We start from the raw sequence: 25,125 nt of genomic DNA on the forward strand, positions 1-25,125 counted from the left end.
AACTGGGGCTTTTCTCTCTGGAGTGAATGAGGATGAGATAGATCGAGTGGACAACCAGAGACTTTTTCATAGGGCAGGAGTGGCTAATATGAGGGGGCATAATTTTAAGGTGATTGGAGGAAAGTATAGTGGGAAGTCAGGGGTAAATATTTTCTTTTACACAAAGTGCTGGCTACTTGGAGTGCCCTGCCAGGGTTGGTGGTAGAGGTAGGTAAACTGGGAAAATTTAAGAAACTCTTAGATCGGCACACAGAAGATAGAAAAATGGAGGGCTGTGTAGGAGGGAAGGGATAGATTGGTCTTGAAGTAGGTTGTAAGGTCAGCAGAGCATCATGGGCCGAAGGGCCTGTACTGTACTGTTCCATTTTCGAAACCAACTGGGAAAAACCCTTGAGTAGCTTGTACAAATTCAGATTTAATTTCAAAACGATTGTCCGTGTGGGATCTTGGCAAACAACAAATGTGTGTAAATGATTGAGATCAGTGAAGTTGCATTGGAAAGGTAACACAAATGTTTAAAGGGAAGAAGGTAGGTGTGCCAGTGCCCTCAGTGGGAAGTAGGAATAAAGCAAAAAACATTGGTCGCAGAAGCAAACAAGATGGGAGCAGGCTCGCGCAACGGTTCTGAAAAGTCAGTCGTAGGGCATGGAAACAGGCCCTTCAGCCCAACTGATCCATGCTGACCAGGATTCCCATCTAACCTTGTCCTATTTCCCCATGTTTGGCCCTTGTCCCTCTTTCCTATCCATGTACCTGTCCAAGTACCTTTCAAATGTTAATGTACCTTCCTCTGGCAGCTCATTCCATTACTGACCCGCCTCTGGGGGTGGGGGGGTGGGAAACTGCCCCCTCCCCCAGCTGCTTATTAAATCTGTTCTCTCACCTTAAACCTATGCCCTCCTAGTTTTTAATACCCTAACCCCCCAGAAAAAATGTGTGCATTCACCCTATCAATACCCTCATGATTTTATACACATCCATAGGGCCACCCCTGAGTCTCCCTACACGCCAATGGATAAAGTGGCAACCTTTCTCCATAACTCAGTCCCTCAAGTCCCAGCAGTTCCTCTACACTACTTCCAGCTTAATGGCATCTTTTTATAGCAGGTTGACCAAAACAGAGCACAGTATTTCAAACGTGGCCTCGGCAATGTCTTGTAAAATCGCACCATGACGTCCCATATTGTGTACTTAATGTCCTGATTACTGAAGGCCAGTGTGCCTAAAGCCGCCTTCACCATCCTGTGACACCACTTCAGAGAACCTCCTAGGTCCCTCTCTTCTACAATACTCCCCTGGACCTTCTATTCACTGTGAAAGTCCCACCCTCATATGGGCAAAGGCCAATGCTGAATCTTTCACCTCTCACTCAAATGTCCACCCACTCGTCTGCAGTTCAATGGATGGCAGCAAGGGAATGCGTGCCTAACGTGAGCAGTATTGGGGCGTTGGTGAAAATATGAAGGTTTTTGCTTCCAATCTGTATCAAGAGATTTCTCTTGTTTTCTTCTCTCTTCCCTCCTTCTCCCTTTCCCCTTGCTGGTCTGTGCATAAGTGCAAAATGAACACAGAAGTGTTATTGTTGCCTATTGCTAGCTACTACAGCTGCATGTCCCTCCTGTGTCCTTGTCCAACTCTCGTCTCAGCCCTTCGCGCCTCCCTTTCTACTGGCTGCCTCCCTTCTGCTCTTTCAGTTCAGATGAAGGGTCTTGAGATGAAATGTCAACCGTCTATTTTACTCCACAAATACTGCTCAAATCAAGGAGTTCCTCTGCTTCAGATTCCAACATCTAGTCTCTTGCATCTCCACTTTGTTATGTAGTCGCTGACTGGGCCCGAGGTATAAGAAGGCATCTGCTAATAGAGCTAGTAACACTGGACAACAATTTTTTTGGAAGTTTTGGTTTCTCAGAATTTTTTTTGTGTTTATGATAGATTGCTTGAAGCTGTACACAAATATAATTTCAGACTACTTGTATCACGTAGGAATTTGGAGAAACCAAAAATTAACTGTTAATTGAATATAATGCATTTAATTGTATAACAGTGCTGACACTTTGCAATAGTTCAACTAAGCTAAAAATGCTTTGTTGATGATTTTTGTTTCTACTCAATGTCTGAGGCTTCTCGCTTAAGTGTCCAACAATAATCAGCCAGCATTGATGGATTCCAGTTGCCCTGATACTGTTTCTCCATGACCGCAATGTCATGGTGAAAACGTTCACCATGTTCGTCACTGACAGCACCAAGATTTGCAGGGAAGAAGTCTAAGTGGGAAGGCAGAAAACGAATCTTTAGTGACACGTTGCACTTCACGGTTTTGTGTGCTTAGAGCATGTTGTCAACCAGCAGCACGTAGTTTGATGCTCTGTAGTTGCCAATTTTCAAAACTCTCAACAACATCCTTGAATGACTTCCATGAGATTTTCTCCAGTCCCAGTAGAAGTTCTTTGAATTGCCTGACATCGATGACCATTTTGATTTATGGACCAGCAAAAATGCCTGCCTTAATCTTGACATCAGTTATTTTGATTGAATTATGGATTGAAATAACAAATATAGGTGATACAAAAAAAAATGGTGTGTGATAGGGAAATTTCGTGGTGACTTTCATGATCAGCAACCCAAATTACATAAGGTACTTCCTGAATACTTTTGGGTGTAAAATCTTTGTTGTCCGGTGATAGCAGTGAAGTGTTTTGACTGCTGTGCGAGGTTTATGGTTACCATAGCAGGCACACTTACACCAGCTGATGGTTGCAGACCCCTTCCGATGCTGGGCTGGATTGACTTTGCTGGACCCGAGGTGCCGAGCTGATTGGTTGGATGAGAGGGAAGTGCATTAGACACTTGATGCCAGAGGGCATTTAGCATCAGTGACCAAAGCTGCATTTCTGCTCTCTTGATGCTCTTTGTAAGCGACTAGGGAGTGAGCGATCACTGCAGTATACAGACACTTAGGATGAATTACACCCTTTAATGTAGAGCTGTGTGCTAATGAGTGGTTGTGAACATGTCCGTCTATATGGTGCCTTCAGCCTTGAAGCACGTCACTTGCATCCAATTAATTCGCGAGCTGCAAGACTTTGAGGCAGCATTTTGCAACAAGCAGGGGCTGGAGGAGTGGTTAACTGGTGTTGGACACAGCAATGTTGCCAGGGCACTGGCTAATGTGTGGTGCCTTCAGCTGCACCCCCACCCCTCCCTGCTCCTCCTGTGCAGGGGCAGATGCCCTGTAGTATACATAGGAGCCATGGCTTGAGTTATATTGCAGGGAGAAGTTTAACGCACACTCCTTTGGAATGAGCAACGTGAATGATGGCTGATATTGTTTGAGATGGCAGCGCCGCGGACTCGGCCAGCTTCATCGTGGGTACAAGTCTCAAAGAGGAGAAAATCTGCAAATGCTGGAAATCCGAGCAACAAGTACAAAATGCTAGAGGAACTTAGCAGGCCTCCTTGCTGGTGATCAACACTGGTGCACCTCAGTGGTGTGTGCTTAGCCCACTGCTCTACTCTCTGTATACACATGACTGTGTGGCTAGGCATAGCTCAAATACCATCTATAAACTTGCTGACGATACAACCATTGTTGGTAGAATCTCAAATGGTGACAAGGGGACGTACATGAGCAAGATGTACCAGCCAGTTGAGTGGTGCTGCAGCAACAACCTTGCACTCAAGGTCAGCAAGACCAAAGAGCTGATTGTGGATTTCAGGAAAGGTAAGGCGAGGGAACACAAACCAATCCTCATAGAGGGATCAGACGGATTCTGGCCAGGCAGCATTTATGAAAAGGAGTAAAGTGTCAATGTTTTGGGCTGAGACCCTTCACCAGCCTGGCCTGCTGAATTCTTCCAATATTTTGTGTGTTGCCTTGGGCGCAGGCCTCTCTGTCAATGAGGAAATATTCAAAAGGCGATGCCTCAGGAAGATATGCCTGCTTCTCATTACTGCCTTCGGAGAGACGAGGTACAGGACCCACACTCAACGTTTCAGGAACAGCTTCTCTGCATCAGATTTCTAAATGATCCATGAACACCTCATGCATTTATTTGCTATTATTAGAATATGGATATAGTTATTGTAATAATGAGGGTGGGTTGAACGAGCTAGAGCTTTTCTTTTGGAGCAAAGCAGGATGAGGTGTGCAAGATGAAAGGCATAGATCAAGCGAATTGCCAGGGACCTTTTCCCAGAATGGAGATGCTTAATACAAGGGGGAATAATTTTAGTGTGATGGAGGAAAGTATAGAGGGGGTGTCAGACACGAGTTTTTTTTTTAACACATAGAATGGTGGGTTCGTGGAACACCCTGCCAGGGTGGTGATAGAAACATACATTTAGAGACATTTAAGAAAGTCTTAGATAAGCATGTGGATGATAGAAAAATAGAGGGTTATGTAGGAGGGAAGGGTTAGATTGATCTTAGAATAAGTTAAAAGGCTGTCACAACATTGTGGGCCAAAGGGCCTGTACAATGTTGTTATATTCTGTGTGACTTGTAATAATTCTTTCTTTCATTGTACTGCTGCCACAAAACAACAAATTTCACAACATATATCAGTGATAATAAACCTGATTCTGCTCACCGCCTCTTTGCAAAGGTCTCTTTTAGCACGGCTACCATGGGATGTTGATGGTGTGTCAGTGAGGCATTCTGTACACAATGTGGGATCTCTAATTATAAACCACTTAACTGTAAGTGGTGTTCTGCCACGTGCTGTGCTCCTAAACACATGAATAGTGCATCACTTATAGATTTTTTTTTATTAATGTTTTGTCAGGGACTAGAATATTTTCAAGTGTTGCTGTCTACACTGAGTACTTTGCTGGTCGGCTGTACGGTGTGAGAAGCACTACTGTAATATTGTGACCACAAATGCTGTTCACTTGTTTGTCCTTCCACTGCCATCTCCACCTTTTTCCAAGGCATCTGATACCTGAGAACACTGGAGTAGTACCAAGATCGTTCTCTCCGCTGGTATAATCAGTGTACGTGAGAGCCAGCAAGCCCTGGGTGATAATCGCGTCAGTACAAGTTGCCTTGGTGCCCCAATCAATTTCTGCAAAGTCGGTGTGTGAAATTAGAAAAGCTAAATTCTTTGCTGATTTGCAAGTAGTTTTAAGCCTTGAACCTGTCCCGCCGAGAATGTGTCTGGCCTACTTTCTGCCAAAGGACGTGGCGCTTCTGTGAGATGTAATCCTGGCTTTAGTGAAAGAGGAACCAGTGCAAACCTGCACCAGTCACAAGGCCAGCAAATTCACAGGTTAATTGGCTCTTTGAGACTCCACTGACTAAGCCCCCAGCAAATTTACTCTTGCATTAAATTTCCTCACAGACTTTGGTGAATGGACAGAAATTGTGTGCTTTCTTCCTAGTCAGAAGGTTTTTGAGTTCAAGTGCCACTCCAGAGACCATTATGTTACCTTTCCCTGTGCTCCCGGTGCAGGGCTGAGGGAGGCGGAGGCTGCGTCTTTCAGCTGGACTGCTTTGAGGTTTTGTTTGGCTTCTCGGGTGGACGTACTTGATCCCACAGCACTTTAGAGAAGAGTAGAGCAGTTATCCCTGACCCATTATTTATCCAACTGTCATCATTTAAGAGACTTTCTGGTCATCCGTCTATTTGTCAGAGCATGTTTTTCACAAATGGCTACCGTATTTCCTCCATTGTAAGTGACTACATGTTAAAAAGAATTAATTGACAATGAAATGCATTGGCACATCCTGAGTTTGTGAAAAGTGCTCTATGTGCAGCTTCCTTTACCAAGAGCTGCCTAATGGGGAGAGTCCAAAGTAAAGGAAGTATACAGTTACCTTATAATTTTAAAGTCAGCTGTTTTTTTTCCCTTGCTCATCCTGAATGGGAGAGAGTGCACGTGCTTGCCCTCCTACGTGCACGTACCACACGCTTGCTTGCTTAATGATTTCTACAGGATTCTGGTATCTGTCCAAGGCCACTCCCAATTCTTGTTTTCTTCAGTAAGTGCCAGTGCACTTGTCAAGTTGATCTGGAAAAGCTGTGTGGGTGTTGTTGCCGTCAGAGATTGCGTCTAATGTAGGGAGTGCGCATGCGCACAAGCACTCACTTTGCCAACAGTCAGGTGTGCGATTCCTGCCTTTCTGGTGTTTCGGCCAATGGACTAAGTTTAAAGGTTCTCAAATAAATTCTTGGGCTTCTAGCCAGGTACAGGTATCAATTTTAACCGATGTTTCGATGACAAACTCTGCTATCTTCAGCAGGGTTGATGCCTGGGTACGTCTAGTCTGGTGGTATTTGTACTCCGTTGTTTGTCCCTCCTGATTGCTTAGTCCTCATCCAATCAGGTTTCCACTCTCCCACCTTGTTTACAATAGAATTCCAGTCCTTTCTTGGGGCGAGACCTTCATCTTTCTTAAAATTCTTTTCCTCTCGTTTTATTTCAATGGCTGCCTTTACCAGGCGGTCCCAAAAGCCATTGGAAAGGCACAATAATTCTGTGCCGTCGAAGTCAATCCTAGGCCATCACGAATTGTGTTCTGCTACCCCCTATTTCTCCAGGGAATGCAAATGGACACACCTCCTGTGCTCCTTGGTGCGGATTTTCACCGTGCATCCTGTCTGGCCAATATACACTGCTCCGCATTCACAGGGAATCCTGTAAACGCCAGCCGTCCTGAGTCCCAGGTCATTAAAAGTCCTCATTATCACCTCCTTTACTTATCAACACTAGTAACCTTTGTGTGCCTGCTTATCTCCCTCCAGGAGCTGTCTCCACCCTGCACCCTCCTCTTTTTCCCACCTTGCTCCAAATGCTCTCACATTTTTGTTTCCCTTTGCCTCTGTCTATCCTTCACCTGCCATTGTCTCCCACACTTCACCTCTCCCCAACTCTTCCCCCCGCCCCCAAACCAAGCGCAACCCACCCATCATTTTGAACCCCTCCTCAGCCTGCCACTCACTCTGGGCTCCTGACTCACCAGTCCCCCTCTCCTCTATAACTGGACATCTCCCCTCTCCAGGTCTGGCCTGAAATGTCAATAATTCGATGCTGTAGAAGCCACTGTGTTCCTCCAGCAGAGTGTTTGGTTAGCCTCAGCGCTGTACTGCTGAGCGGAAGAGATTCCTGGCCAGTGCGCATGGGATTCTGCAGGTGCTGGAAATCTGGAGCAACACACACAAAATGCAGGAGGAACTTGGCGGGTCAGGCAGCATTTTTGGAGGGAAATGGGCAGTGGGCATTTCAGTCTGAACCCCTTAATCTAGCATTTTTTTCTGTCTGATCTTGGCAAGGTAGTGGTCAGTCTGCCAAGATCTGCACTACCTTGTCTGCTGGGATTGGCGTGGAGAGCAGTACTTTCAGTGGGGTAGGGGGTGAGTGAGAGGGAGTGGTGAAGTCAAAACAGTAAATCTGTCATTGGCAGCAAAAGATGAAAATGGGGTGGCTGGTGTGATTTAAGTGCAGACTATATGACAGGGGTACCCTGAACTTGCTGTCCAATATTTGGACTATTTTGGACTTGCCAATGTGCACTGTTGCCCAATATGCAGAGAAGAAGGAGGACTTCAATCTCTGAAGTTATTACAACTGCATCTACTTTACTAAAGTTTCCAGTTCCCTGAAGCTGAATCCCATTGATGGGTTTTGCATGAGATTTCTAATCTTTCGTTGCTCTGCCCACTCTTTTTCCCCCCCCCTCCCCCAGTTCAGGATGAGACTAGTCTATTCTGTCATTATTCTTTGTCTTCCTCTCCACACAACCTATTAGTGCACTTACCTAACAGCTGCCTGTTGCTCTTGGGTGTGGAGTGCTTGGTTTTCATTACAGCGTCCCTGGGCCTTTTTGGTGAGGGGTGGATGCCAGACTTTCACCACTTGTTGTGTAAGCGACGCTTGGCATCAGCCCTGACCTTTGAGGTAGAACTAGCCTCTGGTCGGGAGGTTGCGCCTCTCAAGCTATGCAAAATTACGAGGAGTAAATACAAGGAGGCTTTTCCCACCGAAGTTGGGTGAGGCGAGAACGAGAGGACATAGTGAAAGGTGAAATATTTAAGGGGATCCTGAGGGGATCGTCTTCACAGAGGGTGGTGAGGGTGTGGAACAGGCTGACAGCAGATGTGGTGGATGCAGGTTTGATTTCAACATTTAAGAGGTATTTGGATATGTACAAGGACGGGAGGGAATGGAGGCTTATGCTCCAGGTGTGCGTTGATGGGACTGGGCAGACTAATAGTTTGGCACATACTAAATGAGCTGAAGAGCCTGTTTTTGTGCTGTCGTGCTCTATGCCTCTCATGATCTGACATCATGCGAAGCTATCGATTTCGGTAATCCCATAGTGTTCTGGAGCTTGCATCGTTCTGTCTCTCGTCTCTGCGATCAGGGAGCAAAGTGCACATTTATCGTCAACGTGCAAAGGAGCATGGGAGTATTTTAATGCCTGCCTTTAAAAACCTTTTTCCTTAGGGGACCGTTCCCTCCTTTGCCGCACTTATTTACTGACTGCAGAAGAGAAAGGAGCTGAGCCTCCTGCCTGCTCGGCCATTTGCCATTCTTCGCCGCTCTTCACTCTCCGGTCTCCGTAGTACGGCGCAGAGGTGTGACAAAGGAAGATATGGCTTCTTGACTTCTTGGCTTTGGCTAGCAAAAAAATCTAACTAGTTCGTTGACATTTGTAGAGCGTTGTGATTCTGCACCAGTGCCGGTTTCAAAAGAGAGAGCTTGTGTTTCTGTTGCGTCTTTTTTTTTTGGTCAGAACACAGAGCGGCACAGATCAGAAACAGGCCCTTTGGCCCATCAAGTCTGCGACAAATTAAATCTCCTGCTGGGGTGTGATTCATTTCCCAGCATTCCCCATCAAAAGCCTCCTAAACACCACTATTGCATCTGTTTGCACCACTGCACCCAGCAATACATTCCAGGGACCCACCACTTTGTGCATTTTAGATTGAGGACACTCAGTCCTCGTTTATTGTCATTTAGAAATGCATGCATTTAAAAAAAATGATACAACGTTCCTCCAGAATGATATCACAAGAAAACACAGGACAAACCAAGACTAAAACTGACAAAACCATATAATTATAACATATAGTTACAACAGTGCAAAGCAATACCGTAATTTGATAAAGAACAGACCATGGGCACGGTAAAAAACAAGTCTCAAAGTCCCGATAGCCTCATCATCTCACGCAGGCGGCAGAAGGGAGAAACTCTCCCTGCCATGAACCTCCAAGCGCCGCCAACTTGCTGATGCAGCACCATTGGAAGCACCCGGCCGCAGCGGACTCTGAGTCTGTCCGAAAACTTCGAGCCTGCGACCAACCCCTCCGACACAGCCTCTCCGAGCACCATTTTAAAAACAAACCTTGCCCCACACATCTGTCCCTTCCTTAAGTTTGTTAGTAAGGTTATTATATTTGGGGCGGGGGGGTGGTGGTAGAGGGGATAAGCTTCCGATTACTTATTAAAAGCTCCCAATGGCGTGCGATTCAAATAGCCTCTGACAACCAAGTCCAGCTCCTTCATGTGTGACTTAGCTACTAAGCTCGGCGGAACCATTTCTACTGACAGGAGAAGGGGCACAGGTGGGTTACTGCCACCTTAAAACCATTCACTTTGAGCAGATGGGGGGTTTGTCAGCTCATCTAGAAGGAAAACTCTGATCTCAAACCTCTGCTGCCTTGTGGTTCATGGGGAAGGCCTCAGGAATAAACCCCAAGGGAAAATTGGGAGCTGTGGTCCTTAAGGCAGTCCTGCGTTGAGTTCTGTGCTGACTGGCAACTCCTGTAATGCCGCAGGTGCAAAACTGTAATGTCTTCCCCTCATCCCCCATGCATGCTCTATTATACTTTTTTAACCTGGGTGAAAAAAAGATCCTGGTTGTCTACTCAATCTATTTTTTTTTAAAAACGGTAAAATTCCTCTCTGCACCAATTTGGTGTATCAGGCAGCAACCTTGTTTAGTGTTTGTCTGTTTTATGAAGCCGAGTTGCTAGCTGAACACTCAACCCAGCACAGATGGAAAGCGTTCAAGGAGCCAGCCAGCTTCGAACCTGGGACCTCTTATTCTGAAGTCCCGGTGTGCATACCACCAGCACAGACTCGATCTTACTTTCATAAGCTTCTATCAGGTCTCTCCTTAGCCTCCAATGCTCCAGAGAAAACTGGAAATTGCCCAACTTGCTGTTTGTGCACTAGCACTCTAAACCAGCCAGCATACTGGTGAACATCTACACCCTTTCCAAAACCTCCACATCCTTGCTGGAATAGGGCAACCAGAACTACACGTGCTATCACGAAGGGACAGATGCCAGTCAGGACACTGGGTGGTTAGCTCCTTGGCTCTACGTACAAGTGTGGAGTGCTGTGTGATTTTGTTTACTTGTGAGGGCAAAAGGGACTTCTGTTTCATCACAATAAAGTTGTGCTTTTTGGCAGTGTGGCATTCCCTCTGTGCTGCATCGAGTGTATCACGGGCAGTTCTACGGCATGAGACTTGGACCTATGAAATGAAAACAGAAACACCCAGCCAACCCTGTTTCTTTCTCCACAGGTACTGCCTCACCAGCTGAGTGTTCTCCAACACATTATTTTGTTTTCATTTCAAATATCCAAAATTGTTTGCTTTTAAAAATTTCACTTAGACTTGTACCTATGACCTGAGCTAAATTGTTACTGTTTGTAATTCCCCAGCGCCAGTATATTGAAGTATATAAAGTTATGAACAGCATAAGCTCGCATCTCCCTCGCCCCCTCCCGAGTGGAAATGTTAAATAGTAGCATAGCTTTAAAGTGAGAGGTAGGTGGGGGGTTAAAGAAGATTTGAGGTACTTGGAATCTGCTGCCAGGGGAAGTGGAGGAAATAGCTATGAAAACAAACCAGGCTTGGGTATAGATCTGAAAACCCAAAGTCTACTTTGAACGATATTTCCCTCAACTTGTGTAATATTGCTGGTTTCCCTGTCTGCAGTGCCCTAAATAAACTCCGATTTTAAGCCCTATATTGGTATCTATGGATACTCTCACTATAGGGAGGTTATTTTGTACCCACGTACTCTTCAAAAACTAGTTTACTGCTCTGTCTCTGCAGTGAGATTTAACTGCCAGTGCCCACTGCTTGGCGATGGTCCCTCCCCACCAAGGAGATACTTCCATCTAACAAAGTAATTTAAACAGTTTATTTTATTTTTAATGATACATGTTTAAATTCAGACACATAGTTCTTAACATATATTTCGCACTCGGAGTATTTCTCATTTATAAAAGATTTGCAAATTACAAAATATTTATAAACTGCAAAGGATTTCCAAACACGGGTACAATTCTAACGAACCAGAAGAACATACCAATGAGTTGCAGACCAGCGAGTCATCTGTCGCAGAATCGGAAGGTTGAGGAATGAATTGTAGTTCCCCTTTCTGTCACTCCTGTCTTTCTGTTGTTTTATTTGTCATTCCTAACAATCCCCAACGTTTATACTATTTTCTACTAGATGACATAATCTGTTTTCCAGACACCAATGCTGGGGCAAAGTAACTCACGCAGATGGTCTTAAAAGCATCTGGTGACAGAGATCTCAAACATCCACAATTAATGTTGACCCCGAGTCCACAAATATCCCAACTCGTAACTATATTTGATGTGCCGAGTGACATAACCCCATTATCTTGTGTTTGGCTCATGGAGACGAGGAATCCTGGTCACTTCACTTTACAAAGCTCTGATGTGCTGTGTCGTATGACGTGAGCGATCATGGTCTTTCCATGACATTGATAGTTCTCGGCAAAGTTTTGCACAGAAGTGGTTTGCCATTACCACCTTTTATAAATTATTATAAATTACTATGATTACACTGCACATTTAGACAGAGACGTAACGTAAAGATTTTTACTCGTGTATGTGAAGGATGTAAGAAATAAAGTCAATTCGATTCTTCTGGGCAGTGTCTTTACACTGCTCTTCAGAGATTGTCTGCCTGGCGTCAGTGGTCGCATAACCAGGACTTGTGGTATGCGCCAGCTGCTCGTGCAACCATTCTAAACCTGCTCCCGTGGCTTCACATAACGCTGATCGAGGGCTAAGCAGGTGCTACACCTTCTCCAAGGATGACCTGCAGGCTAATGGAGGGAAGGAGCGCCTTGCACTTCCTCCGATAAAGACGTATCTCCACCCTGCCACCATTAAATTGCCTGCCGTGGGCTATCAGGCTGTACTTTTAACTTCAAGCTGACAGCTGCTTGCAAGTTACATTAAGAACTGGAGCCTGGTTCTTGCTTACCACAAAAAGCTGAGCAAAGAATATTTGTTAAAAGATTAACTTTATCACCAACAACTCTGACCCTTTGGAAAGGTCATTCTGCTGTGCTAGAAAGCTGAGTTTATCAGTAAGCCTCTTGGGCCTGGAAAGCAAATATCCATCAGACTTGCACAATGTTTTATTTTTTGTCATGTAATTTGTTAATTTAAGATCATATGATTTTTTTAATTGCCCATGTCTGTAATGTTCTGTGCGGCTGCTTCAAAAAATCTAATCTTTATGGCATTTATGTCCTTGGTTTGTCTGCCCGTGGTAATAACCTGGAACTTCAACTTGAGTTTAAATTGGTATGGTTGCCATAGACATGGTGAGCCCCTATCAGCTCCCCCACAGTGACAAAAGAAAGGAGTTAAGTAGATAGGAGGTGGGTGAAAAAATTGTAACCCTGCCTATTATCCAGTCCTGCTGAATGGATGTTAAAATCTGGAATGTTGGAATGTGATCCAGCCTTTCCCACTCTCGTAGAGTTATATAGCATGGGAACAGGCCCTTTGGCCCAACTGGTCCATACCGTACCAACCAAGGTGCCCCTCTAAGCCAGTCCCATTTGTCCACGTTTGGCCCATATTCCTCTAAACCTTTCCTATTAATGTGTTCATCTAAACATCTTTTAAATTTTGTTATTGTATCCACCTCAGCCACGTTCTCTGGCAGCTCATTCCCTATACTGACCACCCTCTAGGTGGAAAAGTTGCCCCTGTAGGTCCTTTTTAAATCTTTCACCGCTCACCTCAAACCTTTGCCCTTTAGTTCTTGTTCCCTTTCTCTGGGGGGGGGGGGGCCACTGTGTGTATTCACCCTGTCTGAGGCTCTCATGATTTTTATATGCCACTGTAAGATTACCCCTCTTCTCTCCGAAGCTCCAAAGAATAAAGTCCCAGCCTGCCTGTAAAGCTCTCCCGGACTTCAAGAACTGGCAGTATTCTCATAAATCCTTTTTACATTCTTTCCAACTTAATGATATCTTTTCTATAGCTATGTAACCTAAAGTGCACACAATAGTCCAACTGTGGCCTCACCAAATGCAACGCAACATCCCAACTCCTGTACTCAATGCCCTGACTGAAGGACAGCATGTCGAAAGCAACTATCATCACCCTGTCTACTTCTCATGCTACTTTCAGGGAACGATGTACTCTTCGGTCCCCCTGTTCTACAACGCTCCCCAGTGCTCTGCCATTCACTGTGAAAGTCCTAACCTGGGGAGGGTTTGCAAAATGCAACGCCTCACACTTAACCGAATTGAACACTATTTGGCAATCCTCGGCCTTCTTACTCAACTGATCAAGGTCCCCCCTGTAATACTTGCTAACGATATCTCGTATATCTTGACTTACCCCACCCCGTTTGGGTTCAAGAACCAGCTGGAGGTGGGGGCTGAGTGGGGGAAGGGTAGTCATGGCTGGAGCTGTATCTCGCCCCTCATATCAGATGCTCAAGACCATGTCAAATGCAAATGCTGTACTGCTCCCCAGGAAAACCGGTCTGGCAGCCTTTTCCTGTTGTGTCCAACTTCGGATACAGCAAGTCTGAACCGCGCAGTCTTTGGCCCAGTGCATATTGCAGAACCCCTCCGTGTTAATGCTTAATGCTTGAGTGCTTAGCTGTCAACAGGCAGGATGTGTAATCAGTTGGCTTTTATTTTGAGCCCAGAAGGAACTTGCATTGCCAAATAGCAGCCACGATCCTGCCATAGAAAACAAAGTTGTGTGGAGTGTCAGTGATGAAGTCTCCCAAGGAGCCAATGAGATGAGGTGTTATTTACTTAACTTTTGTCACGATTCAGGTGTAGGATCTCTTGTAATTCTCTCTCCTTAGGAGGACCTGTAAGTGCCTCGGGCCTCCAATGGTCAGTTAGATTGAGGCTGTTCTGGGTCTCGAGAGACAGAAGTTGGTATCATTCAACAGTGCCACCAGCCTAAGTTTTGTGAGCACCGGAGGGGAGTGGTGCACGGTTACCCTGGGGGTAGGGGTGGGGGGCAGGTGGTGAGAGGGAGTGGAAGGCATAAGAAAGGCAAAAGGCAAGTGTATGTGAGTCAGCCGGGCTTCATCTGTGGTGTGCCTCAGATTCTTGAAGCTGTCCAGCACAGAAACAGGCCCTTCAGCCCATCAAGTCCATACAGACCACCAGAAACATCAATTCCACACAAATTCTCCCCACTTTCCCATCAGCTCTCCCAGACTCTACAGTTTACAGCGGCCAACCTCACATGCCTTCTGGATGTGGGAGGGAACCAGAGCACCGGGAGTGGGAGTGTTGGTGAGAAGTCCACACGGTCACAGGGAGAAAGAATGTGCACACTCCACACAAACTGTGCCCGAAGTCGGCATTGAACCAGGTTCTCGGCCCTTATGCTCTACCCGCTGCACTGCCATAAATCCAGCCTGGTTTGGGGCTGCTGCGACTCCAGATCTCCCAGTGCCCGTGATCAGAGAGCCTGTGTCAGGAGGGTACACAACCTCGTGGTGGTTCAGACTAAGTTGCTTCTCATGCTTCAGCGCGAAAGCAGTTTCTGCCTCCTGTGGTGCAACACGGCAATTTCCGCGCATGCATGCCGCAGGGTGGGATTGGCATGTGTGGGGCTCTGTGCTATCTGGGTGCAATCAGCTGGGCCATGCTCATTGCTCTTGGGAGAGTTGCAGCTATGTTTCCTGGGGCACTGCGGAGAGCTCCAACAACCGGCACTCCTCCAGAAATTATTTGCCCTCGGAGACACGAGAGACTGCAGATGCTGGAATCTGGAGCAGCACGCAAGGGCCACAGTTTGGGGTCCAGGGGAAGGGTCTCACTTCAAAATGGCGACTGACCATTTCCTTCCATAGACACTGCCTGATCTGCTGGTCCCCCCAGCTTTCAACATGATGTTCAATTATTTGCCCTTGCTCCCTGTCAACTGTATCCATTCATCTTAATAGTGTTGCCTTTGGCTAAATGTTGCCATGTGACAAGGCTTGGGAACAGCACTGTGACGCATGGGAGCCGAATTGTGTTTTTCACCTTTACAATGACATTTGACCCAAAATGGCATCTCTGGCCTTGGTGGAAATTGATTCAGGTTGGAGTCGCATTTGGCGTAGACGACCAGAGTCTGTCGCCCATGGAGGTTGTCCCTCAAACTAGGGGTTATAGGTTAAAGGTGAAAAGGGACAGGTTTATAGGGGACCTGAAGGGTAAATCTTTCACATAAAGGATAGCTGGTATCTGGAAAAACCTGCCAGGCAGGTGTAGAGACAAGAACAGTAGTATTCAAGAGAAATCTGGACAATGGGAGGGCATAGAGGCAAATGGGATTAGTATAGATAGGGATGCTGGTCAGCATAGATCCCATGGGCCAAAGGGCCTGTTTCTATGTTGTACAACTCTGTGACTCTGTAATTCACCTAGGACAAGTCTAAAAGCTTCTTTTTTCTTCTTTTAAGCGTTGAAGTGCTTTTGTAAGAATTGTGTGAAGGAAAACCAAACTTGTGAGACAGATGGGGCATGCCTGGCTTCCCGCTCCAGAATTGGGGGTGTTGAGCATGAGATCAGACTGTGTGTGTCCCAACGAGACTTGGTCGCGCCCATCTACTGCCGGAGCGACAAAAAGTATGTGACCACCATCTGCTGTTTCAAGGACTTCTGCAACAACCGGGAGATACCTCCTCCAGAAGGTGAGTACCAGGGCGGCTACTGCTCATTAATCCCCAGCCTGACCTGCCCCTACCCCTCACTCTTTTTCCACTCCCCAGGTTTGGCCTGCAGTGAAACCTGACTTACACTAGGGCCCCTGCACTGGCAACACCTCTTTCTCCATGCTAACCTAGTTACATCAGCCCCAGAGGCTGAAAGATGTCATGTTGGGGTGGCTGGGTGGGGGATATGGAAAGGGTTTTGAGTGTTATCAGTTCCTGAGGGCATTTGTCATGGCAGTCTGCCAGGTTGACGTTTGAGTGCTCTCTGGGAGAATCTTGGTTAGCTGGACCTGCCTAGTTCTCCAGACATCAGGGCCAATCGGAGACTTCCTTTGGCCCAACCTATGAGGTGACAGGTTTAATGTGCTGCCAGTGCTCCATCTCACTTTGTGCCCCAAGCAAACTGGATCTCTGCATGAAAGTTGCCAAGTGGAGTGAATGGGAGCCTCGGTCGCCTCTTTGCTGTGACCATGCTGTGCGCAAAATGGCTGCTGAGCTTCGCACAATAACAGCAAATGCGCTACAAAGTGCTGCGTTGACCACAAAGCACTCTGGGAATCCCCGGAGACGCAAGGCGCTAAATAAAGGCACCCTCACTTCTTATCCCTGCCCTTTCCTGAGCTGTATTTTAGGAGTAACCATCTGCATTGGTGTGGAGGGACGGAATTCTTTCTTTATCCCCCTCTGAAGCAAACAGGCCGAAACTGTAATGATTCAGTCTCTAGACCTGACGTAAAATATGATGCGTGTTCTCTCTCCAAGGTCCTTAAAAGCAGGCAGGTCGAACGGATTTTTCTCAGGTCGTTGACCAAGTTTGGTTGGCTCTGTTGGACCTTGAGAGGACTGCTGTTATGGGCCTGGTTTAAGTTTATCTCACACTTGCATCAACTTTCTGGTTTGATGTTCACTGGTTATGCTGTTCTGACATGGACCAATACAGCAACGAATGATCTAGACCATTGGACCATCTCAATAGAGATTCTGAATCCAGTCCATTTTTTCTCTGGCTGCTTTGAGGGGGGAGGCGTGGGGGTTGCAGGTTGAATAAAACTATAATTGGTGGGTCAGCCGCGGATGAGTGAGTCTGGGTCCCTTGTTGGAGTGGTTGTTTGAGGTAGCCTGCTCCAGCTGCTCGCCTATTTTATTTAGAGAGAGAGAGTACGGTAACAGACCCCTCTGGTTAAATGAGCCTGCGCCACCCAATTGCAATAATGTGACTAATTAACCTACTAACCCATACGTCTTTGGAATGTGGGAGGAAACCGGAGCGCCCGGAGGAAGAACATACAAACTCTGCAGATAGTGGCATGAATTGAACCTGAGTGGCTGGTGCTGTAATAATTTCATGCTAGCTATGGTGCTACCATACCGTCCTCTGTCCTTGTGCATTGTGTTGAGGTTTTAAACCTGAACTCCTCTCTCCCTCCCCTCCCCCCCCCCGCCCCACCGCCACCATCCCCTAGATTTGGGGCCTGTCGGTGGTCTCAGCATAAAGTTCCCCGTCAGCTCCCTATCACTGTCCATGAATTGACTGGCATCGAGAGAGTGGGGTAGGAGCAGATGGACTTAAAGAGTGCAAAACACTGTGTGCTATTCCTCATCGAAGCTTTTCTCTTTGTCCTGCTCGGAGCACGCAGCCAGCAAGCTGCCTACATTGAACGAACACTAAGCCCGTGCTGCTGCTGTGTTTTGCAATCGCAGCGCCCCCCCTCCCCCCCCCATGTCACCCTCCAGAGTGCCGAGCTTGTCCGCTTTCAGCCTGAGGGTGCACACCTTTCTGTCTCCTCTGCTGAGCCACTCCCTGTGAATGAGGCACTACCAAGCCCCAGCAGGCATCTATTGCAGCTCTGCGACACTTCTTGTCTGCTGAAGTCCACCTCATTTCCCCCACCCTCTGCTGACTGCCTTGATGTGGAACAAATGCGACAGGGGGCTATTTGACTTTAATTGCTTCACGGCCAAGCCTGACCTCTTTTCAATGGAGAGCTGTCTGATTTTTTTTTCTTTCAAATCTCATTTTTCCCAGTTACTGGAACACACTTGGAACACAGGCCCTTTGGCCCATGGTGTCTGTGCTGAATGTGATGCCAAATTAAGTGAAGTCTTTTTCTTCCTGCAGATGATCCATATCCATCATTCCCTGCATATCCATGTGCCAAGCTGAAGGCTTCTTAAACATCATTATCACATCTGCATCCACCACCACCCTGGGCACCCACCACTCTGTGTGTAAAGAAAAAGGGATTTCCCTTTCGTCTTAAATGCCTGTCCTCTAGTATTTGACAATTCTACCCTAGGAAAAAGATTCTGGCAGTCTGCCCTTGAGTTTCATAAATTATCTGGTCTCCCTTCAGATTCCGATAATTCAGGGAAAACGTCTCAAGTTTCTCCAAACTCAACTTGTAGCTCTGCCCTCTAATACAGGCAGCATCTTGGTGAATCTCTTCTGCACCCTCTCCATGGTCTACATGTCCTTCCTGTAGTTGGGTGACCAGACCTTCACGCAATACTGACCAAAGCTGCTATGTGACTTCCTTACTCTTGTACTCAGTGCCCCAACCAGTGAAGGCAAGCATGCCATGGACCACCTTTACCACACTGTCCACAGGTAGAGGGCTATGCTCAGGAAGAAAAGTTGGCAAGTTAACTTTCCATATTGCTACTTGGCTGAATGAGATGTTTTGTTGGTTGGAACTTGGGACAGTAGGTAAACAAGCCATACCTTCTTTGGATTCCAGTAGATGCAGAAACCTGCTTTACTTGGAGTCCCCCAGTCCGACTTCTTCATACCTATGGTGGTCTTGAGTTAGTGGGAGCAACTTTTCAGTGCGAGTGTAGGAATGCTGACAGTGTGAGAGCTTGGCTTTGTATGTTTTAAGAGCTGAATGTGGAAATGGTGGAATTGGGTTATTTTTGATCTTGAACTTGCCTTGGCCAAGGTTGGAGAGGAAGATGGCCAGTTGCAAACCAAGAGTGTTTTCTTTTCGTATGGAAGTGTTGTAGTCAACTAACGGGTTTCCTCCTTTTCTCCACCAGGTCAGAAGAGTGATTTAGATGGCTGGGGCCCCGTGGAGCTGGCGGCTGTGATAGCTGGCCCAGTGTTCCTTTTGTGTGTGGTGCTGATGGTGGCAGTGTTCCTGTGCCATTACCACCACCAGCGAGCCTACCATGACCGCAACCAGCTGGACATGGAGGAGCCTTCCTGCGATCACATGTACATCTCCGAGGGGAAGTCGCTGAAGGACCTCATGTTTGATATGACTACCTCTGGATCCGGATCTGGTAAGTGTCCAAATAGGGGTGGGGGGGTGGGCTGTCTTGGCCTCTCTTAATCCCTGCTGCAGGTTCCCGTTCCAGAATAGTTACTAAATAGTTTACCTACCCAGCTATTGATTTCTCTAGCGAGACAGCAGAGACTGAAGATGCTGGAATCCAGAGCAACACGCAGTCTGCTGATGGAACTCTGATACAAATCTTGCCCGTCCAGACTTTCCTCTTAACAACCTTTGCCCAGGGATCAAGTCGAGTAAACCTTCTCTGAACTGCCTCTGGCAAGCATGTAACATTGCACATTTAATAGTAATTTAAAATTTAAACACTCAAATTTACTAGTTGTCTTGTTCATCCACTGGTCCCACCCCGCTGCTTTTGTCAACCAATTCCCCACCCAGCCACAGAGCTCACTGTGACTCTGAATTTTACCGCCCAGTTAGCTTGAGATGTAGAAAGGAAAGGTTGTCTGTGCTGATCCTATTCACCCCATTACTTGCCCCTCTGTACCAGTGTAGAAGACCCCTCATTAGAACTACTGGGGAGGGGCTGCTGTAACAGAGGTAATGCTTTTTAAGTAAGGTGTAAAACTGAAGTCCCATCATGGTGGCAAGATGCCATGACGCAGACTGACCATCTCTCTGGTATCCTGGCCAATACTAGTCCCTCAGTATCACCAAAGATAATGTAGTCATTATCACATTCCTATTGTGAGATCTTGCTGTCTGTGAATTGGCTGCTCGGTCTCCTATGTTACAACAGTGACCATACCCCAAGTACTTTATTGACTGTAATAGGATTTTGAGGTTCTATTACATCATCCTTCTATAGACGCACAGTGAAGAGTATCCTGACTGGTTGTATCATGGCCTGACATGGAAACACCAATGTCCAGGAATGGAAACGCATACAAAAAGTGGTGGACATAACCCAGTCCATTACAGGCAAAGCCCTTCTCACCAATGAGCACATATACAAGGAGCACTGCCACAAGAAAGCAGCATCCATTATCCAGGACCTCCACCATCCAGGCCGTGCTCTCTTCTTGCTACTGCCATCAGGAAGAAGATACAAGAGCCTTGGGTCCCACACCACCAGGTTCGGGAACAGTTATAACCCTGCAACCATCAGGCTTCTGAACCAACGTGGATAACTACTTTCACCAGAACTCTGAACTGGTTCCACATCCTTTTGAGGACTTGCGTTCTCAGTATCATTATTTTTATTTGCAGAATTTGTCGTCTTCAGAAGGACGCAGGCTGTAAAAATAGGGGACAAGCTCTCCTCTACAATCACTCTGAGCACCGGTGCCCCACAAGGCTGTGTACTCAGCCCCCTACTGTACTCACTGTACACCCATGATTGTGTAGCCAAGTTTCCATCGAACTCAATATATAAATTTGCTGATGACACAACAATTGTAGGCCGTATCTCGGGTATTGATGAGTTTGAGTACAGAGAGGAAATTAGGAACCTGGTGGCATGGTGCGAAAACAATAACATGTCCCTCAACATCAGCAAGACGAAGGAATTGGTTGTTGACTTCAGAAGGAGGCGGACCGCACGACCCAATTTACATAGGTGGTGCGCAAGTGGAACAGGTCAAAAGCTTTAATTTCCTCGGGGTCAATATCACAAATGACCTGACTTGGTCCAACCAAGCAGAGTTCACTGCCGAGAAGGCCCACCAGCGTCTTCACTTCCTGAGAAAACTAAAGAAATTTGGCCTGTCCCCTAAAACCCTCACTAATTTTTATAGATGTACCGTAGAAAGCATTCTTCTAGGGTGCATCACAACCTGGTATGGAAGTTGTCCTGTCCAAGACTGAAAGAAACTGCAGAAGATCGTGAACACGGCGCAGCACATCACACAAACCAATCTTCCGTCTGTGGACTCACTTTACACCGCACGCTGTCGGAGCAGTGCTGCCAGGATAATCAAGGACACGACCCACCCAGCCAACAGACTTTTCGTCCCTCTTTCCTCCGGGAGAAGGCTCAGGAGCTTGACGACTCGTACGGCCAGATTTGGGAACAGCTTCTTTCCGACTGTGACAAGACAGCTGAACGGATCCTGACTCGGATCTGGGCCATACCCTCCAAATATCCGGACCTGCCTCTCGGTTTTTTTGCACTACCTTACTTCCCATTTTTCTATTTTCTATTTATGATTTATAATTTAAATTTTTAATATTTACTAATTTTAACTATTTTTAATATTTAATATTTGTAATGCAGGGAGTGTGAAGCGCAAAATCAAATATCGCTGTGATGATTGTACATTCTAGTACCAATTGTTTGGTGACAATAAACTATAAGTCTTTTGTTTGCTGGTCTTTGTTTATGAAGAGGTTTTTCATAAATTCTATTGTACTTTATTTTTCTGTGAATGCCTGCAAGAAAATGAATCTCAAGGTAGTATGTGATGACATGTACATAATTTGATCATAAATGTACTTTGACTTTGTGCTTGAAACACCTTTTTCTTTTTTTTAAAGAAAAGGGGGGGGCGTCAAAGGTTATAGGGAGAAGGCAGGAGAATGGGGTTGAGAGGGATAATAAATCAGCCATGATGGAATGGTGGAGCAGACTGAGTGATCTGAATGATCTAACCCTGCTCCTTTATCTCACGGTCTTATGGTGAAGGGCTTGTTGAGTCCTTGCGCAAAGCTCAGTAAAAATGCAGCCATGCAACATTCCCTATTTCTGCAATGCTACCCAAGTCTAGTGTCTGCTCCCTCGTTTCTGGGTGGTTGGTAGGTAGGTGGGTGGGTCCCATGGGTTTGTGGCGTCCCATACTGCTGTGTGATCAGATCTATCCCAGTTATGAAAAGGTGCCTCTGTCACACGGCTTCCATCGGCGCCAGTTCTCCACTCTTCCCTTCTCCCTTTTAACCCCCACAATGTTTCCAGCTCCCAGTCCCTCTTGGCTCTGCTGACACTTGTCATTGCCCCTGCAGTAGCCCAGTCTTTTGCATGCAAAAGTAGATGGTGAATGTGGTTGGCCATTTGCTCATGGGGTGATGTCCCTATTGTCAAGGTTATGCTCGTATGCGCAAGTCCACGTGTGCACAGGTACAATGGAAAAACTTGTGCAGCAGCACCACGACTACATGGTACCAGATAAGCAGCAGTCACAAGAAAAGATTATACATAACTTTTACAAGAAGGAACTAATTGGGACAAAAAAAGGCAAAGTGATTGAAGTGTTGCCAAATTGATTCAGTGATTATGGTTGTGCCAGTTGGTTCAAGAACAGAATGGCTGAAGGAAGGTAACTGTCTTGAATCTGCCATTGTGGGGCTTCCAGACTTCTGCACCAGCTGCCCGATGGGAGCTGTGAAAGGATGGCATTGCCCAGATGATGGGGATCTTTGGGTGTCACCTTCCTGAGGCGGCAGCACCTGTAGATACTCCTGATGGTGAGGAGGCCTGAGCCTGTGATATATTGGGCAGAGTCCATAACTCTCAGGTGATTCGCTTGTGTCCATGTGTACGATGACATGTAAGTGCACATTGATTGTTGATGATGTCTACTGTTCGTTCTCCCTGCAGGCTTGCCTTTGTTTGTGCAGCGTACCATTGCGAGGACCATAGTCCTTCAGGAAATAATTGGCAAAGGGCGCTTCGGGGAAGTGTGGCGTGGGAAATGGAGGGGTGGCGACGTGGCTGTCAAGATATTCTCCTCCCGGGAAGAACGCTCCTGGTTCCGGGAAGCTGAGATCTACCAGACAGTCATGTTGCGTCACGAGAACATTCTGGGCTTCATCGCAGCAGACAATAAAGGTATGGTGGCTTATTTTCCCATTTACTTTGTGTTGGCCAATAGTTTGGTTTGGGTGATGTGTGTGTGTATGTATGTTTGCGTGTGCGCATGCTAATGACTAGGACTGTGCTCCCACAACACTCAGGTCAGATCCTTGTGCAATGCAGGGTCATAGACAAAATGGATTGAGTGGTGTAGAAAGAAGGCTCTGAGTTTCAGTGGCGTGTGGGATGGTATTTCAGTTAAACAGTCTTATTTTTTTCCATGGATTCCATGGATTTTGCAATGGCAGAGTGTTTGCTTCAACAGTTATTCTTTGCCTTTCTCAATAGCCTTTAATGTAAATTACATCCTGAGATATCTCATCGCAGTATTCCCTAACACAACTTGACTCCAAGAAGTGTGGCTGTTAGGCCTTGTTGGTTTGAAGACTTGGTAATGGGGAAGGAGGAGGAAAGAACCAATTTCGAGCCTGAAATCCAGAGTTGGAGACCCAGGCAGCTGTAGGCATGACCCCCAATAGTAGACCAATCAGAAAAACTGCCGAGTTGTATCCGCATTTGTGGCATGAGCACGTTTGGAAGCTGTAACTTTTAGTGCCTGCATCCATGTCTCTGATATAAACGGTAGAAAGTTGAGAGCCTGTTCCCCGTGGCACACCACTGGCTCCATTTTGGAAGCGAGGCGACTGGTGTTCTCTCCATGCTGCTGTGTCGCCTTTTTATTTCTTGTTGTGCTGCTTTCAATTTAACCTTCTCCATCCACAGATAATGGTACGTGGACACAGCTGTGGCTTGTGTCGGACTATCACGAGCATGGCTCTCTCTTTGATTACCTGAACAAGTATACGGTCACTGTGGAAGGGCTCATCAAGCTGGCACTCTCTGCGGTCAGTGGACTGGCTCACCTGCACATGGAAATCGTGGGCACTCAGGGTAAGGGCGTGATGTGCTTTTAACAATGATTCTACCTCTGTGAATCAGCTCCATAAGTCTGCGTACTTCTACCTGATACTGTTTTATTAGTGTTGAGCCGAAGCTTTGAGATGGGTGTGACCCGGTGAATGTGCCATTAAGCTAGGGGTGCAGCAAAAATATTCAAGCCTGCTTTGGAGGAGAATGTTCAGAACAATATTGGGATCCCATAGAAACCAACACAATTCTAACGGGATTAGATGTTGGAAGGATGTTCCTGGTGGTTGGGGGGGGGGGGTGGTGAGGGTACCGGTGAAGAACAGGGTCAGGCCACGGAAAGGATAAAGGGTAAATCAGTTTCAAATATTTATTCCCCTGGAGTGTGGTGAACCAGTGCAATTCTCCACCACAGAAAGCAGTTGAATTGCAGGAACTATTATTCAGAAGGAGTTGGATATTGAAGGTCCGTTTTATTTATAACATGTACATCAAAACATACGGTGAAATGCGTCATTTGCATCAAATTAAAGCAACAGGGATTGTGCTGGGGGCAGCCCGCAAGTTTTGCCACTCTTCTGGCACCAATGTAGCATGCCCACAATTCACTAACTCCAACATGTATGTCTTTGGAAAATGGGAGGAAACCACGTGGTCAAGGGGAGAACGTATAAACTCCTTATAGACAGCGGGGGTGGGGGGGATTAAACTCTGATCTTACAGTTGGTAGTACACTAACCGCTATGTTACCATGCTCGGGGCTGGAAAGGTTAAGGGATACAGGGAGAATGGTGGAACAGGGGACTGAGAGTGGAGACAGGAGAGACTGCAGATGATGGAATCTAGATTAGCAAACAGACAGCTAGAAGGAACGTGGATTCAAGTGGGTTGGTTGGCATTCTAGGGTGAGAGACTGCATTAGGACTGAGAGCGAAGAGGGGGAGATGGACAGTATATAGAGATGAGAGGGAGAGGCTGGCCGGTGACAAGTGGATCCAGGTGAGGAAGAAGGTGATGGGGCTGGAGGAGAGAGGGGTGGAGTTGGGAGACAGTGGGCAGTAGGTAAAGAAGCAAGGGATGGGTGTGTTGTGGGGGGGTGGGTGGCACGGTAGCTTAGTGGTTTAGAGCAGCCAGCTGTAAGATCGTGGTTCAGTTCCTGTAACTCACTGTAAGAAGTTTCTGTGTTCTCCCCGTGACTGTGTGGG

The 25,125-nt window shown here is 46.6% G+C and overlaps 1 protein-coding gene across 2 annotated transcripts in view; it reads left to right on the plus strand.

Annotated features, from left to right (window-relative positions):
* The window catches only part of LOC134340463 (activin receptor type-1B-like), a 72,463-nt gene that overhangs the window by 30,464 nt on the left and 16,874 nt on the right, over positions 1-25,125 (plus strand). Inside the window, exons 2-5 of one of the 2 annotated variants that reach the window (XM_063037757.1) lie at positions 15,722-15,952; positions 19,010-19,255; positions 22,799-23,029; positions 23,777-23,944. In XM_063037757.1, the coding sequence (XP_062893827.1) occupies positions 15,722-15,952; positions 19,010-19,255; positions 22,799-23,029; positions 23,777-23,944 (876 nt within the window). The remainder of the gene's footprint in view (positions 1-15,721; positions 15,953-19,009; positions 19,256-22,798; positions 23,030-23,776; positions 23,945-25,125) is intronic. The other variant, XM_063037758.1, reaches the window with a different exon arrangement.

The sequence above is a fragment of the Mobula hypostoma genome, chromosome X1, assembly GCF_963921235.1.
Source record: "Mobula hypostoma chromosome X1, sMobHyp1.1, whole genome shotgun sequence".
Taxonomy (NCBI): domain Eukaryota; kingdom Metazoa; phylum Chordata; class Chondrichthyes; order Myliobatiformes; family Myliobatidae; genus Mobula; species Mobula hypostoma.